General features: G+C 37.3%; 1 protein-coding gene across 2 annotated transcripts in view; it reads right to left on the bottom strand.

Moving 5' to 3' along the window:
• Positions 1 to 5,314: 5,314 nt before the first annotated feature.
• The window catches only part of LNPK (lunapark, ER junction formation factor), a 31,625-nt gene continuing 23,018 nt past the window's right edge, over positions 5,315 to 13,921 (bottom strand). For both annotated transcript variants that reach the window (XM_015868448.3, XM_015868447.3), the window contains exons 10-13: positions 13,059 to 13,164; positions 12,371 to 12,441; positions 10,948 to 11,118; positions 5,315 to 6,241 (exon numbers count right to left, since the gene is read on the bottom strand). In XM_015868448.3, the coding sequence (XP_015723934.2) occupies positions 6,054 to 6,241; positions 10,948 to 11,118; positions 12,371 to 12,441; positions 13,059 to 13,164 (536 nt within the window). In that variant the 3' untranslated portion in view covers positions 5,315 to 6,053. The remainder of the gene's footprint in view (positions 6,242 to 10,947; positions 11,119 to 12,370; positions 12,442 to 13,058; positions 13,165 to 13,921) is intronic.

Genomic DNA, 13,921 nt, shown 5'->3' on the forward strand with positions numbered 1-13,921 from the left:
TTATTATAGCGTACCAGGAGTATCCTCAATAAGTTGCACTTAGTTGAGTAGCTTCCATCAAGTGTCCCTACATACCAACTGCTCGCCATTTGGTCAGCAATCTAACAGGCTCCTTCCTGGAAGTTTTCACCATCACAAACCTATAAGACAAGTCTAATGATAAGACTTGAGAAGAAAATGTATTCCAAAACCGTGCTGTCATTCCCTGCCATTAAAAGGGAACACAAAACCGAATAGCTGATACAAACAAAAATCCTAGCTTAAAAAATAAACAGAATACTTCCACTCATTGTTGGAATAGGAACAATGGAAATATATCATATCCACTCCCTTCTCTAAAATATGAAAGGGAATATTTTCCAGATTCTGAGTGGGACTCTGCCATTGGGAAATACCAGTGCTGTCAGTTCTTTAAAAAATAGTAACAATTTAAAAAGGATTACTAATATACAATATTGTTTACAGAGAAGAATAGGAGATGCTTAAGCTGTTACTAGAAGTAATAAATTCAGTGTGAACAAACAGTACTCAACAGATCACAATACGTACAGGGGTTGCCACAGTTCCTTGCAGACAGCCTCCCACCTGTGCCACGGCCAGGAGCTCTCTGTGGAAACAAACCCAGCCAAAAAGGGGGCTCTGCAGAACAGTTGCATGATCAAGGCCTTGATTAGGACCAATTCACATAACAACCTAACGCATGACTTTTGCTGTTCCTCTCAGGGGAGGAACAACCCTACAGAGTCAAGTTTCCTAACTGCTGTCAAAAAGGTTGCTCCTCTTCCAAGAAATTTTTCAAGCAACCTCAGTACCGAACAGAACCATTCCCAGCTCCTGAATTACAAATTACCATCTTCACAGAAGAGAAAGTTCAGCACACAACTCCATCAAGGCAACAAAGCTCAGCATCCGGCTGCTGAGGAAGCAGATCTACAGAACAAGTTCTGCTTGAAGTTATTCCTTCGAGTTTTGCTCATGACAGACAGTACTGGTGCAAAGTCACCACGCAATGATTATTCAGCTGCTTGCTCAGAATAACACAGTAATTTAATTCTGATTTTTAGCCTACAGAGCAGAAACCACAACTGCTATCAGCTCTCTCTCCCTCAGATTTCCAAAGGCTTTTGGCTCTTTACGAAGGAGCACTGATTTGGGTTTTCACCATGTCTGCCAGGCTGGCGCTACCATTATGCAAATAATTTATAACAACAGGTGAGGAAGAAAACTTGTTTATGCTCAGGAAACAGACGAAGCAAAGCTGAAGAAGCTCGCTCAGCCTTCAGCACAAGGTGATTGGAAGAGACAGATCACACCAGAGCACAACAAAAAGGGTTAAAGGTAGTCCCTCAGGAAAAAGTACCATGAAACAGCAACTGAACCAGTGTTAATTTAAAAGCCAAGATTCATTTGAAAACATCCACCTGTAAGTCAAAACGCATCCAAAGATTAATTTCCCCATTTACACTATTTGCAAAATATATTTAACTTAGAAGCATCCCTTTTTTTCCCTGAAATAATTGCTTACAAGATGAGAACTAAAGCACAATCTCAAGTGTAGTAAAGGTAATTGCTGCACTTACTGCTCATGTCATGTTGATGTATTACTATGTATCAAAGGTCACAGTTCTGTACTCATACATTATCAAATTTGAAAGAGCAATATTCAATTCTGACCAACCTTTAAACTGCCCACAGTGTGCGTGAAAATGGATGTAGGGCTAACTCGGGGTTTAAAAAAAAATGAACCCATGTTTCGGAAGCTGAGGGGTCAATCAGGCAGACTGACAGGGTTAGGTGTCAGTTCTGTGCAGCTAATACTCCCTCGGATTATCAATGAGGGGCAGCACACTGATCACAAGCTAAAGCAGCTGTACTAATGAAAATGAAACAGTCTGAAAAAATTAGGTAATACAGCCCTGTGACACGGGGCAGTTCCTTGCAGACAATAATGCAAGAATAAGGACATAAATCACCATTTAGATACGATAAAACCTGCACTACCCACCCTGAAATGTGTCTTTGGAAGCACAGGCAAGTCAGCATCTTCACAACTCCACAGTCCCCCCTGAAGCTGCCACACAATTTGTTATACCAGCTCAAGGCAGGCTATCAGCACCTCTCCCTCACAGCACTATCTACACACCAGGGCTGCTCTGAAAGTAGTGCCTCCTATTTTATCATGTTGGTCCATGAAAGCAGAGGTGGATATTGGTTGTATGACAGTAGAGGTTGAACATTCCCACCCATATTCCATTCCATTTTGTTGCCCTTTGACAGATAGCAGAAGGGGCAGTCTGAAAACATGGCCTCTGACAGAGAAGTGCATATGGAGGCAAATGTGTGGAATTAAATTTCTCCATGCACCTCCACTGGCACATTTTTACAAGTGCAGCATGAAGGTCCTTGTACATCATTGGTGAAAAGTCTGATTGACAAAATACATAGGATACGAGTGCAAATATTCCCTGAGAAATACTAACCTTCACATTTCCTCTAAAACACTGTATAAAACTCTTCAAAATCATTTTCTTGGTGTTTTTGTAAAATGTTGTGTGCAAAGCAATTCAAAATTAAGCCTCTTCAACTAGGTAGAGCTCCTTGGAGCAATGCAAGGAATCACAAAGCAGACCACTTTAGGATAGCTGGAAGGTCTTCGTTGCTTGAGCATTCAACAGATGCAGCATTTCTATTTTCATTTAGACAGTAAAACAGAGAAAGCAAGAGAAAGAATTATTATTTCAATAGAAGTTACAAATCTGGAGTTGAATTTGAATTCCCAAATTGAATATTCTAAATTGCCAGATCTCCAATATTTGCACCCACTGTTTTCTCCCATATCTGATTACTTTGGAATTTTTGCTGCATGTATATCTCTCTGGCAGTTACAACCTTGCTTTTGCATATAATTGTTCTCACACAACAGAAAGAGAACATGACTTCACAGTGGAAATAGTGACAGCTTACAAAATCTTTTTGGAAAAATATCAGTAATTGTGCACAGAACAATTAGCAGCACGGTGCTGGGCCTGCGCAGAAGTAGCACTCGAGCATGTTTGTTCCCACAGTGACTATGGTAAGAAATAACCCGTATTACAAGAATTCATCAGGATCCTCCCTACTATGTAAAAATTAAGTTGTGATCAAATTGATTTTATGCAACCTTGGAAGGGCTATATTATGATTCAGTGCTTTAGATTTTGCACCGTTGCCAGGTTAGATAATCTATCAACAATCTTAAGAGTGTTTGCTTTAATCTCCAAACCCTATGGTTTGGGAGCAAATTATTGTATAATCAATATGCTTCACTTTAAAACCTCTCTCTCTATCCTGCCCATCATACACCTCTGTAGGTCTTATTCTTGCAGAGAAAGATTGAATGCGACCTGACAGGACCCTAGAGAGGTTCACAAATCAAAAGCAATGGGGGAGAGAAGTCAAATTCCTTGAAACTCGTGATCTTAAGAGACAACTCAATGTATTTATTTATTTTTAAATGCTAGAGGGCAGCAATTTCCATTGTTAAAAGCTATTACAACTCATTCTTTTTTGTTGCATAAACAAACTGCCAATAAAGACCACCTGTCAAATAGTTCCAGCCTACTTGAAACACCATCTTTTCCCTGAAGAACCAGACTTCAGAGCTCTAAGCAGTTGGTCTAGCAGACAATCTCAAGCATGGGACAGTTCTGATGGAAGTTTGCAACTGTTATGATGCATTATTACACAACAACACCTGGCAGGCAAAGTCCAGTGCCAGTCAGCCCAGCAGGGACAATTAAGTGCTGGTTGTAATTCCTCACCTTCATCAATCTCCACAAACTTGAAAACTGCCAACTCCACCTAAAGACCACAATCATGTTCAAGTGCTACTTCTGTGCTGGCCTAGCTAATGTGCTGCTAATTGTTCTGTGTACAATTGTCTGTATATTTTAACTACTGAATAACCAGCAGCTTCATTTATCCTATTCACCCATCCCCACAAGCATATGAATGTTGCTAAGACAAGGCAGAACCACATGAGGGAGAAATATTTTTCTCCCAGACTTCTGAAGGTTATTTGTTACAAAAAGTAACCACTATCCAATTCAAGAGTAAAAACAGAATTCCTATGTTTTTGTTTAAAAAAAAGGAAAAAAGCAACTTCATAATGTTAGTAGTAGCTAAAAGGTCTTACTCTATCAAGTTAACATTAATCAATAATTTTGGGATTAAATCTAAAACAAGCAAGTATATCTGAGATATATATATATATGTATTGCTAATTGCAAAGACAATGTTTCTATTGTTAAATAATCACCTGGAATATACGCTGTCACACCGTACTCCAATACCATACCTGAAAACAGAAGTGTTCTCAAAGTCTTACCTTCTCTCCTTCGCTGTCTCAGGGCCTTTCCCATCAGACAAAAACGCTCCCCTCTTCCATCCTGTATCAGCTGGTGACACCTCATGGTTCAGTTCTTTAAGTCTTCCCATTGGATTTGCTCCAGCACCACAAGTGGTGCAACCTTCTTGATCTTGACTTCAAGGCAAGCATATGCACTCCTAGTGACATGTTTTTGATAACATCTAAACCTGCCTGTAAATGAAGGCAGCTTCTGTACCACCTTTCTTTGCTTTTCCTTGTCAGCTTCTGCTTTTCTTGGGTGTAAACTGAACAGTTTTCTTGAGACAAACCACCTTCATACTAGGATTCATTCTACTAAATGATCTACTTCTGTCAAAATATCTGGATTAAATATCACTAGCAATATGCAAAATTCCAAATTCTGCTTTACATAACCCTACTTCAAGTTTTTGGGGGTCAAAGAGACATGACTCAAAACATCAACTTTGTTTCCTTGACACGCAGTTTGATCCAATTCTTCTTGAACAGGCTTTTTTTTTCCTTTTCTTTTTAAATTATCACCTCTATTGCAGTAACTGGAAGTCAAGAAGCACCTGCTGCAGAAACAAAATCCTCTCCTCTCAAGTGTGTCAGGACTGGAACACACATATTTGGCATGAATACTGTGTAAATGCTTACTGTAAATTGAGGAAAGCCTGGAGTCATATTAGTATCATATATATATCCCTGAGCCTGAATTGACTTGCAAATTAATCTCATGTACCATAACTTTAAACCCTTGAAAAATTACAAAGTTAAAAATAGATCTTTCTGTACAAAAAAATAAAAGGGTTGAAACTAGATCTTTAAGTCCCTTCCAACACAAGCCACTCTTATTCTGTGATCTTTAACGGCTTTTCTAAACCCTCTGAAGCAGTTAATGGGAGCAACTGCATAGATACAATGTTCTAGGAACCACAAAGCAAGTTTGCTGCTAGATATCTTTATTTTCCTTTAACAAAATACACAAAGGCACAAGATTCACTTATGTCTTGTCATTATTTTACAGGTATAAATAGTGCTTCAAGTACAATCAAGTGCAGAGACTTTCTATATTTTATGTAAACACAAAACAGATCTGTATGTATGTGCCTCTGGTTCATTTGCAATGCAAATACCAAAGGAGATGCCATTTTTCAGTGTCATTTAACTGAATTCTGTCAAAAAGTTAAACTATGAATAACATCAACACTACTGTAATGACACTTTCCATACCCTTAAGTCAAACATCCGATGACACTTCTGTTTGTAAACATCTGTATTTAAGATGTACTCAATTTACTTCAGTAGGGAAACATTAAAAGGTATCTAAGTTCACTAGACCAAACTTACTAGATCAGCTCTGGGCCAGTAGTTCATCGACAGCTAAAGAGATGCCAAGTTACGGGTCACCTTTAATAAAACTTAAAAGTTTAATTCTTCAAATACGTAAAGTGAACGATGTCTATGACTGTTAGACTTCAACCAACTATACATTCTGTGAGTTAACTTAAAGACATGCTTAATTTACAATAACCACTTTTACACAAAGCTTTGACATACTGTGGCAGTTGAGGCAGTTTAAGCTCAAGCGAGATTTTTCAGTTGTACCATTTAAAAAAGCTCACCTGAATAGTAACAACAGGCATGAACAAAGCTAAAAACTAGCTACAGAAGGCACTTTACTTTATTCTGCTTTTGCTAAAGATTCTTCGCTTTGTTCAGTTGAAATAGCAGAATCTGAAATAGAGTCTTGAGACGTTGAAACACTTTCTGCTTCTTCTTTTTCAACTTCTTCAACAAGACTATCACTCAACTGCTCAGCACTCGGTGCTTTCTCATCTGTCTCAATGAGCTGAGCCACTTCTACAGATTCTGTGGAAAGAAAAGAAATCCAATAGCTATTTTCAGAAATAGTGTACAGCTTATATTTCTGAAGTGCATAAGAAAATATTTTGCAATCATAGACAGGTTTCAACTAGTCATTACATAAAGTTCTCAACTGCCAAAGGTAAAACCTATAAAGAAACAAGAAACTGCTAGGGAAAAGACTTCAGACCCTGCTGAAAATACCACATATTATTTGTATACATTCATACTCAACAGAAACTTTCTAGGCTTCTTCATTTAACATGAGACATTGTTAGAAGTAGACATGGCAGTTCAGTATCTTTATTCTTGGTAATGGAAGCAATACAAACTGTATGGCTTTTTCAAGTTGAACCTCCATACAAATACACTCTAAAATATTCTACTTGGTAGAAACTACTTTAAGCATAAGGAGACAGGTAATTAGCAAACTGGGAAAAAACAGAACAATCTAGTTCAACATCTGAAAACTGCCAATAAAAATCTGAATACTCTTGATTTTGCTATTTGCCTCGCCTCTGCTTTTTTCCTTCAGTCTCAAATACTATGAGTTTATGACTTTTCTTGCTCCAGCCCCTCAACACTTAGGTTACATTTGATCTTTACTGCAGTAGCTAAGAGAAAGATCCCTAAGTACACTTAAAGGTGATAAAAGAAAGGTAGCATTCTTGATGATTAATCATGAATCCCAGATTTAACTGAAGAATGCAGCTACATATGACTAACAGCAAACAGCTCCATGATGGTTTAAGGCAAGTTTAAGAGCTGCAACTTTAAAAGCCCCAGTTTAGGCTACAGTAGTTCCCATTTTCTTAACTTTTCTTCTTAATGCTTACAAAGCATGTGTACATCACACAGAATGAGTTCATCTAACCCTCTTTTTAGAGGTTATTTCATTGTATAACCAGTGATAATCACAATACTGCATCACTACTAGATCAAGTAGAAGATTTGAATACTCATGTTACAGACAAAAACAACATAATTTTTTAAACTAAAGGAACTGTGAACGTGCTACTCAACTCCAGGTAAGCAAAGCCAAGTCTTCTTAGAAATCACAGAACTCTAGCCATGTTAGCTGGATTGCAGGAAAGAAACAGCAGGCAGAAATTCACATATGTTAAGTGACAAACCAGCTTACAAAGACAGACCATGTTCACACCTGTCCCGTGAAAGCAAAGTATATTTAATAATGAAGCCAAATCTCTAACAGAATTTGTCCACTCCATTATTTATAAAGAAGAACACAGTAAATAGACCATTTTGACCAATTTACTCCTTATTTTTGTCCTCTTGCCAGTTCTATTCCCAATGTTTCTGCTCCATCTGAAACACCTGCCCTAAGCTAAGCTCTACTTTTGGTAGAACTCAGATAAGCATATGCTCAGAACAGAATTATTTTTTGAAGTCAGTATCACTGTGAACACTTCTGCTGAAGTGCAAACCAAGTTTCTGCATCTGCCCTGTAAACAGAAATCCTTTCAAACATACTAACAGTTGCCATATGCCGAAAGCATTAAATAATTCTAAAATACTCAGACAGCCAAGGAACACCATGCAAACCTGAGACCTGAAGTTCACAGGCATCTAATGAACATCAGCACCAAACACATACCACAAAACACTCATTCTGTCAAGCTGTAATTTCAACATTCGAAATGTTGCTAAACGATAAACCTACATCAAGAATGGAGGAGAAGTAGCTAACACGGGGCAGGCAGAATTAATCACAAAGATGAAAGTAATTCGTAGTGTATTTTCCTCCCCTCATATAAGATCCAAACAAGGATACTTCCATGTTCAGAAGAGACCTGCCTTTGTCAGGAAAAAAAAGTATTTTGTCTCATTCTGGTACTAAAGTCTCCCAAGTTACACTGTTGAATAACAAAGCATGTTTATGCCAGTAATTTGCATCAGATTGACAGCTGATGACTTCATATTTCCAGAGGATTACAAAATCCAAGGTTCAGTGCCAGTAGCAGTCCACACAACCACTCCTCAGATCTCTTATCCATTGGAGTAGCATGTAGCACGCTTGTCACTGTGCGAGCACACAGCAGAAAAAAGATTGAGCTTCATGCTCTATTCATTAGTAAAGCAGCTGACTGGTAAAAAATATTTATAGCACTTCCGCATCTCATTAGCTTGCAGTTTCTTCAAGCTATATAGCTATGGTTTAAACAAATTACATTTCAGAGTCGGATATCCCTGTGTTGTCAATAGTGTGGTGAGTTTGGTTTCTTGACATTAATGCTTGTTTACCTCTAAGTGAAGATATTCTATTCTTGCTATGACAGCATTTATATTACCACAGTGAACAAAAGCCTTCCCCAGAGCTATACCTTCACAACTTAAAATTACAATCAAGGAAGATGCTCATTTATTAATAAAGCCCAACTGTCAGTAAGCAGAGTTATGCTTCAAATTAGGGTTCTGATGGAAAAAGTGATTTACTGAAAATGATATTTTCTCATTCATAAGAGATTACTTTGTGGCAGGACACAGGCAGTTAACGTGCAGCGACAGACAGGGTAGCATATATTACATCAGCAAGACATTCCTCGGATATTAGTTACGTTAAATATTAACACATACTCTATTCCTGGCTGCTTACTAATTATCAAAACAGAATAGTTCATACCTTGTAGGTGAAATATTCAGAAAAGACACGGTATTTAAACAACACAAAAACAAAAGTCAACAGACCAAGTTGTAATATCTAATTTCTCCCCTCAGAATTTTCAGCATGTACTTCTTAACCAGGAAAAGATAAGTAGGAAATGACTCCCATAGTGGTTTAATATTTGTTGGTTTTTGTTGTTTTAAGTTAAAGAAACACACCAAAACACAAAGACCACAACCAGAAAAAAAGTAATTTTCAGTGTTAAGGGTAAATCAAAGAAAAATGTTTTTTTTCTAAAAAACCTACTTTGAGAAAAGCAGTATTTCACAGAATTTTCACTCCCACATCTCAACTGCCTAATGAAACACTAATTCTTAAAGCTTTCTTTTTTTTAACAACATCTATAAACTGACTCAGCAGCTCAAACCCATTAAAAGTATAGTTTGATAAACATTACTTCAAAGATAACACTAGCTTAATTAGCACACCCTCTCTCAAAACCTCTAAAAGGCTGCAGCTGAACGTTACTCAGATGCCCTCAAGGCACATATCTCCAAGAGTTAAATATCAGTCTGCAGGGGCTTCCCTGTTTGATTCCTACAGAAGAATCCCTGAGATCTGAAGACCCCATTAACTGTGTCTTTTCTACAACAATCTTCTGTAGTAGTCATGAATTTATCAGTCCATCCACTATTAGCTGAATAGATCAGACAATTAGAGGTCAATGGTGAAATTTGCATGGTCTGGCTTCACACATCTGATTTAGTTCTTGTTTCAATACTTATAAAAGTACACTTAAGTAGTTAAGTACACCTATCTCTGTTGTCATTCTATTGTAGTTCTCCATCTCCTTAGTTATGTGAATAAAACTGTTAGCAACAGCTATATTTACATACTTAAGACAGATTGTAACCTGTGGCATACTGGCAAACACAAGGGGAGAGAAATAAAATATGCCGTCTTAAATACTTGTATGTGGAACTTTTCAGTCTATGTCAAAAGGAATTTCTTACCTCCTTTACATTGCTCCACAATACATACAAACCAGACATTATCCTTTCAGGCGATCCAACAACTGGTTAGGGAACTACACTGAAACTAGCTGAGGCAAGCTGCCCAGTTACAAGCACTGCTTTGACAGGAAAAGTAGCCAAGCAAGTTTTCCCTGCAGCGCACCTTTCATCAGATCACACCCACAGAGATGGCTACAGCTAGATAATTCTTCCCTACCAGTCTTAATCAGCATTCCCATGCCAGAAGGAAAGGCTGATGCCATTTTGTACTCAGTGTTAAAGAGTAAACAAGTATTGTGTCACAATATGACAGTCTACTACAGATGATGAGCTTCCAGACTGAACATCTTAGACAACTTTTTCCAGTATACTCCACTATTATTTGAACTAAGGCAAAATGCCAGTAAATACACAAGAATGTAGCCAACTGGAGAGTCTTGGGTTCAAAACTATAATTCCCAAAGTCTTTTAAAACACTGCATCTTCCTGTTGGCTGTACACCAGATGCCTACTGTATCTGCAGACTATAAAACGTCTCAAAAGGAACTACGTTAAATTAAAATTGACAATTTGTCTTTGAACTCCCTAATTCTAAACAAGGTGGTTTTTACTAGATTTTCCTGCCCTGGGGAAAACAGCAAAAGGAACAAAGGCAGAAATTCCAACACAACTTAATCAAATGACCTGCTGAACACAGTTGAAGTTAACCACTTCGCTCCTTAACAATGCTATTTTCCATGAGTTTATCAGTAACAGTGGTATAAATAATTTTGCCGTAACATCATTTCCAATGGACATACTGCAAGAAACCTTGGAGTTTTAGACCAAAAGCAACAGCATCAAGTTAAGCTATAAGCAGGGACAAACAGATTGGAAAAATTATAGACGGTACCTACTATAAAGCTACTTCTATAGAAAAACAAAATCACCCAGGCAGAGAAATACTAACACACAGTTAAGAGAAACATATAGACATTACATATCAGTAAAAGATGGCACACTCAATACCAGCATGCATGGGGAAATTGCCATTTCATTGGGCACTTAATAGGAACAGACTTGAGATTAACATGTACCTTCTGCCTGCTGATTCCCCTGCGGTTCGCTCTCTCTTGATTCTGGATGCTCTGTTTCCGATTGCAATTCTGAAAGTTGCTTTTTCTCAAACTTGAAATCTGGAAGCCGAGGAGCCCGAGGCCTCGTTTTTCTTGCAGGATTCAGGAAAAAGCAGTAGGCACACCTAAATGCTGCACAAAAGCATATCCAGTAAATAGCCCCACTAACTGATTTCACATCTCACCTTACTCCTGCACAATATCTTGACTGTCCAAAATACTATAAAGAGAATTAAATGGCTATCAACATCAAAGCTTATTTTCATCAAATTTATACAAAGTGTTCTATTTAGTTTTGGTTTTTGTTGGTTTTTTTTTTCCCTTTCAGCGCACATTTACTTATTAAATACCTGTTTGCTTTCAGCTCTGCTGCGCTTCTGCAAGGATATTTTTGCCCATAATTGTGAAATATGTACTGAAAATTCAGTACCAGGAGTTGTTGTCACATGCTGTTCTATTCTTTCCTGCAACCAGCAGATTACTTTTTTCTTAAGATGCCACTGTGCTCGTCTTTCAAGTAAAGGGATGCTGTGGACTCTAACGCATTCCCTCACTATCTGCTCTTAGAGGAGCATTCAGTTCCAGTGATGCTTAATTAAGAAAAGGCAATTTTCTTCTGAAGTTCTGTATACCACATAACAGCTAAACACATATTTTCACCAAGACATGAGTGGAGGGAATGGCCATCTCTTGCACACTAGAGCTGCAAACACACTCGAGCTGGGATGACATACAGACTAAATATATTCAGACTCAAAGGAAACTTCCATCTTATTCCTTTACAGTGCCGTATATTTTCTCACAAAATTAAGAGAAACAAGATTAAATAGACTTATCTACCATTCTCCCATTTTTCAAACATCAGGCTTACACTTGTGGTAGAAAGAAGGCAAAATAAAACATCTGTGTTCAATAATGAGCTGTGTCTGTCTTAAGTTATTGTCTGCTATAAATTCACATATAGCCTCCCAGGGCTTGTTCCCACTCCTTTTTCGATGTCTCCCCAAGATCTTCTTACCAAAGTAAAGTTTTAAGTTCTGGTAAAAGAGGAATACTTCAATGTCAGATCGTTTCTCAACACAAAACCCACCTGAGAACCATTCCAAGTCAGTACCAATTCTCAGGGATGTATTGGAGGAGGTTTATTTCTACTGAATACTTTTCTGCACTCAACCCCTGGCCTGGAGGTTGCAGAGAAGTACTTCTTTAAATCTTAAAGTGAATCTTTAGACACAGAGTAGCAAGCTACCATAAAACTGTTCCCATATGCAGTGGCATTTAACAGTGTCAGTTGAGTATTTAACAGCAGTCAAAATGAAGCATCACATGCATTTGTTATGAAACACAAGCCAACTACTACAGTCTACTACAGGTGTTTCCTTACCTACATATTCAAACTCCTCCTTCAGAGCCATACCATTGTGAGAACAACACTGCTGACATATAAGCGCATACCTAGAAAACATTAATACTTAATTTTGCACCTTTAAGTAATAACACTCTGAAGCTGAAGCAGCATTTTACTTTAGACACTAATAGCTTAGATATTTACTCTTAAAAATTAATTTGCCCAGTGAAACTGTTACTATTTAAGGCCAACTAAATCTGTATAGTTAACAATAATTTTAAAAGTTGGTTTAGAAACAGCTACAACTGGGAGCTCATAGTTGAATAGACTTTTAATACCTGCATTTTCAGTAAATAACACCAAAATCATTTATATGTTTGTACTACGTTAGTGACTATGGTTAATATGATTATTCTGATATGTCTGGACAGTTCTGAAAGCAAAGCATTTATAAATGGCAATAAAGCTGAAGTGCTAAGATAAATAAATGATTGGGTTTCTTGAACAATTTATTCACTTACTTGAGAATCAAGGTTTTTATTTTTTTATCATGGCTAATATCATTCCAAGTGGTTACCATTTTCCCTAAAGATTTCATGGAGCACTAAGAAGCAGCCAATTCATTTTAAAAATGTGCAATACTTTTAGTCTTGACCCTACTGATTAAAAAAAAAATAAGTTCCCTAACTCAAGTATTTGCATACTCCCTTAAGCAATGTCTTACCTGTTCTGAGGACCATCACCAACCAAATATTCAATAACTCTATCCACAACTCCTCTTTCTCGAGGAAGAATAGGTCTCGCTAAAGGAGGGCCTGGAGGATGAAGACCTGGAAAGACATGAACATGAAAATCAAATGGATTTTCAACTGTATTGTATAGAATCTGTCAACCACGCATGCTAGTGCCATTAATATTCTACCTAATATAAATGTGTGTTCTTTAATTTACTTGGAAAGCTTTAATTTTTCTTCAACCCACAACAGGTGGAAGCTCACCTGCTACTTCAGCTTACGTTAACTCATTCTACATGTACATATTAACTACATCATTAAATCTACTATTACTAAAAAATATTATGTATCAAAAGTTTTAAATGATGACTGAGAATCACAGACTTCTTAAGAAAATTACTGCTCTTTTTTGAGTTTTCTTAACACACTTTCAAACCTGCACACTAGTGATGTAAAATATTTTTGTATTCCATGTGTTTAACTGCTACCAAAATAGAACTCCTTTAAAAATGAGTAACAACATTAATTGCTACCACCTACATCTCTGTTCACATATAGCAGTTAAAGCACATCAATGGCACACACCTGTTTGAAAACCTCTGGTCTGCTCCAAAACCATCACAAACTACCAATTTCCATTTATGCCACTTACTTCCATACTTTAAGGACTTCTAGTCCTAACACAGAATCATTTAGGCATAGTGAACAAAATTCAATAAAAATCATTCAGACATGACCACTCAATTATCAAACATCAAATCAAGGACACACCTGGCCAAAAGCCATTTACACACAAGATGAGTAAGTTACAATACATTCAAAAATGTAACACATTAATCAGATTATATGGCAA

Source organism: Coturnix japonica, chromosome 7 (genome assembly GCF_054131305.1).
Source record: "Coturnix japonica strain WE chromosome 7, WE-NBRP24, whole genome shotgun sequence".
In the NCBI taxonomy this organism is placed as follows: domain Eukaryota; kingdom Metazoa; phylum Chordata; class Aves; order Galliformes; family Phasianidae; genus Coturnix; species Coturnix japonica.